The sequence below is a fragment of the Lotus japonicus genome, chromosome 6 (assembly GCF_012489685.1).
Source record: "Lotus japonicus ecotype B-129 chromosome 6, LjGifu_v1.2".
In the NCBI taxonomy this organism is placed as follows: domain Eukaryota; kingdom Viridiplantae; phylum Streptophyta; class Magnoliopsida; order Fabales; family Fabaceae; genus Lotus; species Lotus japonicus.
In genome coordinates this window covers 54,262,276-54,267,808 of record NC_080046.1, presented here as the reverse complement: position 1 = coordinate 54,267,808, position 5,533 = coordinate 54,262,276, and the positions used below count along the sequence as shown (strand labels likewise).

The following is a 5,533-nucleotide window of genomic DNA, read 5'->3' as shown; positions in this document are numbered from 1 at the left end:
GTTGAATGGAAAATTTTTGTTTAAACCATTGTACATGGTCTAAATGAAAGTTTGAGCTATATTAATTAATTTTTTCCAATGATGCCCTTATTAATTCTAACTTGTAAAATGTGTCTCATTAATTATTCTCTCTCTTTCCCACTTTCCAACACTAATAACAAAGGGTAATTTTGGAAGTTTATTTTGATTTAAGACAAATTTAATGCATTTTATCTAGTTTAAATATATTTCTTAAACTATGTGAATTTTTTTTTGTTGCTTATAAATAGGATCGGAGGGAGTATTATTCTTCATCCATTTTTTTATTAGGGAATATTGTTATTTTTTTTACCTACTTGTCAAATATTTTCATATATACAATTGCATTATTAAACTCTCAACGCTATCAATTATATAAACAAAACATTAATCAATCTCATCATATATTTTCTTAACAATTGTGCTAAAATGATCTTGTAATTATAAAGAAAGAGCATATCATATGTATTAACTTGATTTTGATGATTCCAAACAAGCACTAAAATGGTGTATTCACTCGAGATTTAAATACACCTGAATCTACTACCCTTTATTCTCTCTGATACTATCATCAATCTTTGTCTAATTTTTTGTTTTTTACTGAATTTCACAATCAATATTTTAGAGTTTCTGACAGCTGCCTGCCACATTTCGCAATTACCGGTGCTAAATCCACGTGTCGTCTCCCTTCTTCCTCTCTCTCTCTCTGACTATTTTCCTGCATTTTGAATTCAACCAAACAAACCTTAACAGCAACTGTTCTTTGCCTAGTGTAGAGTGTAGTGTTTTCCTGTTCTGTTTTCTGTAGCAATTTAGCTACCAAACAACACACAGTCACACACACACACACCCTTTTCACTCTTCTCTACATACACTCCCCTTCATTCATTCAATTGTTATTCTTCTCTGCTTGAGTTGAGCTTCTGCTAGGGTTTGGTTTTGTAAAATGTTTAGCTTCTTAATTAGGAAAGATGCCAGAAAGATTCTCAAGCGCAAAGACAGTGATGCTGGTGAAAAAGGTTCCATTTTCATCCTACCCACTTGTGTTTTTGGATGCTTGTTTATGGCTGCATTTGGAATTCAATATTTTGTCATATGGGTTTGCTTTTTCATGATTGATTAGTGAAGTTTGTCTGCACAATGAAGTTTATTCTGCATTATTAGTAAATACTTAAGTTGTTTTTAGAAAAACACAAATATTAGTTGATTCTTTTGTCATATGGGTTTTGCTTAGTGAAGTTTGACCTGCACAATGGACCCTTTTCAATTTTCATGTACTTAGTTAGTATATACTCAAGTTAATTTTTTGAAAAAGCAAATATTAGTTGATTCTTCTGGGAGAAAAATGAATATAGTTAAAGCAAAATGTTCAAGTAATGGAACCATGTTCTTCCATTAACTTTGTATGGTCATTTTGCAGGAAGAGCTTTGGAAGAATTGAGAGCCTCTCTCTTTAATCGATTCCGATCCCCTGAAGGTGCTAAGCGTCAACAACAGCGTACATGTGGTCCAGCTATTGCACTTTCCTTCAATTTTCTGGTTGCTGTTGGCATTATTTTCATGAACAAAATGGTTTGTTCAATCTGCCTAAAGCTGTGTTCTTTGTTCAAGTTTTGATGTAGGTGTAGCAGGACTTTTTGGTGCTGACTTTTGTTGTTGTTTGGCTTACTTGTTTTGTTTCAGGTGCTTCAAACTATTAAATTCAAATTCCCTATATTTCTTACATTGATTCACTATGGAGTGAGCTGGTTCTTTATGGCTGTACTAAAAGCATTTTCTTTCCTTCCTGCACCTCCTTCCTCGAAATCAACTCGAATGTCCACTTTGTTTTCTCTTGGATTTGTTATGTCTCTATCTACTGGCTTTGCTAATGTCAGCTTGAAGTATAATAGGTAAAGCAACCGTCCCACTAATTACTTTCTTATTCAATTTTTTTGTTTTATACTCTTAATCTAAACTCCATGTCTTCAGCATTGGTTTCTATCAGATGGCAAAGATTGCAGTGACACCATCAATAGTTTTGGCAGAATTTGTATTGTACAGTAAGAAAGTTTCTTTGCCTAAGGTATATTCACTCACTGTGGTTGTGTATGTATTTCTGATTATAATATGTATGAATATACGGGCCTGGCAGGGATACTGGCTATTATATCATTTGTTAGGGTCTAGAGCTTTTATTTAGCTAACTCATTACTCATGAAATATGTATAGAATTTGTACAAGGGAGATATTTAATTTAAACAATATGGAGCTTCCTTCAATATGAGGAAATTGCTGCTCCTTCAATATGAGGCAAAATGCATAACCAATTTGTAATTTGTAAAGCTAATATATGTATTGAACTTCCTCATGAATTATGACACCTATAAGGCACCCATATGTTTGTCGAGGATAACTAATTGTAGTAGATTTGAAGTGATTTCACAAGTGAAATTTCATTGTATGTACTCATAAGATCCTATGAAGGATGCAGCTCAAAATTGTGATCTAAAGAAAGGGTCTAGCCACTGAGACCATAGTTTTAGTGTTTGTGATTTGTGATTTGTTAGTCCATATAGTATTGTTTTAGAAACGACTAGCTTCATCTTGTATTATCTTTGTATGATTTAGCTTCTACGCTCTACATCGAAATGATATCTGCATTGTGTATCCCAAAACAGAAGTTTAACCTTGTTTTCCTCCAAGAACTTTCATGATGACATGGTGTGTGAATATATGTCTGTGTGTGTGTGTGTTTTGTGTTTTTTTTTTGGGGTGGGGGGGAATGGACTTGTGACTTTTATTGTGCTCATCTTGTTCTAGGTTTAAATTCTTACTACAAAATTTGAAACTTCACAGACATTAGCATTGACGGTGGTATGTATTGGTGTTGCCGTGGCTACTGTCACTGATCTGCAGTTCCATTTATTTGGTGCTTGTGTAGCATTGGCATGGATTGTACCAAGTGCTGTAAACAAAATCCTTTGGTCTAGATTGCAGCAGCAAGAGAACTGGACAGCATTGTCGTGAGTAATTTACTATATACCACCCTTATCTCTCCTTCCAAATTTCTAATACTTGGTGCTGATTTGCATCAGAGGATTTCTTTCTCTGTCTTGTCTAATTTGTGGATTGATCAACAGGCTGATGTGGAAAACAACACCTATTACTTTGATTTTCCTGGCTGCTATGTTACCCGGCTTGGACCCTCCAGGTGTACTCTCCTATGATTGGAACTTAAGCAACTCCTTGGTGATTTTTGCATCAGCCATTCTTGGATTTTTGCTTCAGTGGTCGGGTGCTTTAGCACTAGGGTAAGTGACATTTCCAGTTCTTTTACAACCTTCGCTAGAAAAAGGATTTCAATTTCTTAGACAATGTATAGGACCTATTGAGTATAACTTTGTAGAGACCCCACTTGTTTATGATCACTTTAGTGGGCTGTGAAGAACACATTGATGAAGTTTCTTTTAAGAATGAACTCATCTCCAAGGGACCAAGTTTATGTTCTATGATATTTAAAAGTGCAGTAGCATTTCACATTGGAAATTAAGGGTCTATATCACTGTGATGATAGGTTATAGGAAGGCTTGTTAATAGCGCTCTATAGCGTAGTGCCGTGGGGGTTCACCACTACTCCACTATTCACCGCTAAAGCGCTGCAATAGCGCTTGAAATAGCGTTTTTTGGGCTTGCTGCTACGCTACGCTATCCGCCATTAACAACCCTGGTTATAGGTTTACTTTCATTGAATATTTAAATGTTCTCTGTGGCCATTTGGATATCTCTTATGGTTCTAAATACTTAATTGCCCTTATTTTCAAATGATGTCTCTATTGGTTTCGTTTTAGCTAGATACCATCTTCAAGTTACAGATTTATTTAAATTCTTAGAAACATCTAAGAACCCCATCAAGTAAAATATTTTGGAAATTTGTATATTTTTGCACCCCCAACCTTCTGATGTCAGTAATCATCTTGCAACCTGCTATAAAGATTGATGGGCCATTTACTTTCAACTGAAGTTTGTACTAAATGGCATTGCACAATTAATTATGTCCAATATCATGTTGCTAACATTGAATACTAGACCATGTACACATCACAAGCATGAGAATCAAAAGCTTGTAAACCAGAACATTATCTTATCATGTTTTCTTTGGCTAAATACTCTGGATTTACTTCTATTGAGGTTTGCCTTTTTTTTATAAATTGTAATCTACTTATCATGTTTTTTTCTACACAGTGCTACATCTGCCATCTCACACGTTGTTCTTGGGCAGTTTAAGACATGCGTCCTTCTGCTAGGTAACTATTATCTCTTTGGATCCAATCCTGGCACAATCAGTATATGCGGTGCATTCACAGCTATCGCCGGCATGTCTGTTTTCACCTACCTTAATCTGAAGCAACAAACAAACAAGACATCTCCTCGACAAACTTCCTCCACATTACCAAAATCTAAACTTGGCAAAGAAAATGGCAGCACCCATGAGGGACATTATGGGACAGAGTCTGTCTAACTAGATACCTTACTCTGCATTACATGCTGCGATATATGACACATAACCAATCATGTTTCCTTCTTTCTCATGTTCCTAGACTCTGATCGATTCATTTTGGGTGTTATGATGTATTCCACATGGAAGCTACTGTTCTTGGTTGGAAACTTGGAACACAATCTGTATATGAATGATTTGGTGGATTCCATGCTAGAGCCTTTTTTTTCTCTGGCCTTTGTAATAGGAGCAATTTTGTTGTAACAGAAAACCAAACTTTGTTTGTAGCTTTTACATGGCTATCATGATTTGCTGCAAGTTGCCATGGTGCTTTGTAGATTCATGTCAATCTTTACTTGTGGGTTTACATATTGAAGAAAAGGCATGTTTATATTCTTATCTATTTCCTACAAAGAAAAGTTAGAGTTGAAGAAGCACATAGTAATATTACGGGAAGCGCCATTGCCAATGCAAATATCATCCTGCAAAGTTTATAAAGTTTCTTTCAGAATGATAGAAAGAAGAACGCAAGCACATAAATATTGCTGTGACATAGGATTATGGCTGGAGAGAGGTTGATAAGGCCCAAAAGATAGAATCCCATTTGTGCATTGAAGTACTAAGTCCTACTGATTCCAAGCCCAAGAGTGTGTGGTTCATAAGCCCAAGGGGTTGGAAGGTTGTTTTTTCATGTGTAAGTGAGATTTGATTTTCGTTCTTAATTGGAACAAAGTTGTAAAAACACATGCGTTTAGAGAAATTTTTCATTTTTAGTCATTGTTTGAGAATTATCTTAGATAACCATGTCATGTGTATGTTGGAGATGATGTGACACACTACATGTTTTAATGAGGATATCAAAATTAAATATTTTGTTCCGATAACAGTTTTATTATTTCATTAATAAAGTAAGAATAATATTGTGTTCACACTCAAAATCAAACTTCAGCTAGAGATACAAAGAGAATGGAGAAAAATGTTGGATATGATGGGTTGTGTGATAGGAAAAGAAGTAAGAGATAACAAGAGAGATAATGA

General features: G+C 35.0%; 1 protein-coding gene across 2 annotated transcripts; it reads left to right on the top strand.

Annotated features, from left to right (window-relative positions):
• The first annotated feature begins 668 nt into the window (after nucleotides 1–668).
• Nucleotides 669–4,892, top strand: LOC130725935 (nucleotide-sugar uncharacterized transporter 1-like). 2 transcript variants are annotated; one of them, XM_057577131.1, is made up of 7 exons: nucleotides 669–1,037; nucleotides 1,439–1,590; nucleotides 1,702–1,910; nucleotides 1,990–2,083; nucleotides 2,917–3,023; nucleotides 3,141–3,311; nucleotides 4,243–4,892. In XM_057577131.1, exons 1-7 carry the CDS (start codon nucleotides 965–967, stop codon nucleotides 4,517–4,519), a joined length of 1,083 nt encoding a protein of 360 aa, XP_057433114.1. In that variant the 5' UTR covers nucleotides 669–964; the 3' UTR covers nucleotides 4,520–4,892. The 2 variants fall into 2 exon arrangements, with proteins under 2 accessions (XP_057433114.1, XP_057433112.1); XM_057577129.1 differs by having other exon boundaries at nucleotides 671–1,037; nucleotides 2,857–3,023.
• The last annotated feature ends 641 nt before the right edge of the window (nucleotides 4,893–5,533 follow it).

Coding starts and splice junctions, on each gene's coding strand:
- LOC130725935 (XM_057577129.1), top strand. CDS start 965: ATGTTTAGCTTCTTAATTAGGAAAGATGCCAGAAAGATTCTCAAGCGC. Junction 2,084..2,856: donor AGAAAGTTTCTTTGCCTAAG/GTATATTCACTC, acceptor GAAACTTCACAG/ACATTAGCATTGACGGTGGT. Junction 3,024..3,140: donor GAGAACTGGACAGCATTGTC/GTGAGTAATTTA, acceptor ATTGATCAACAG/GCTGATGTGGAAAACAACAC.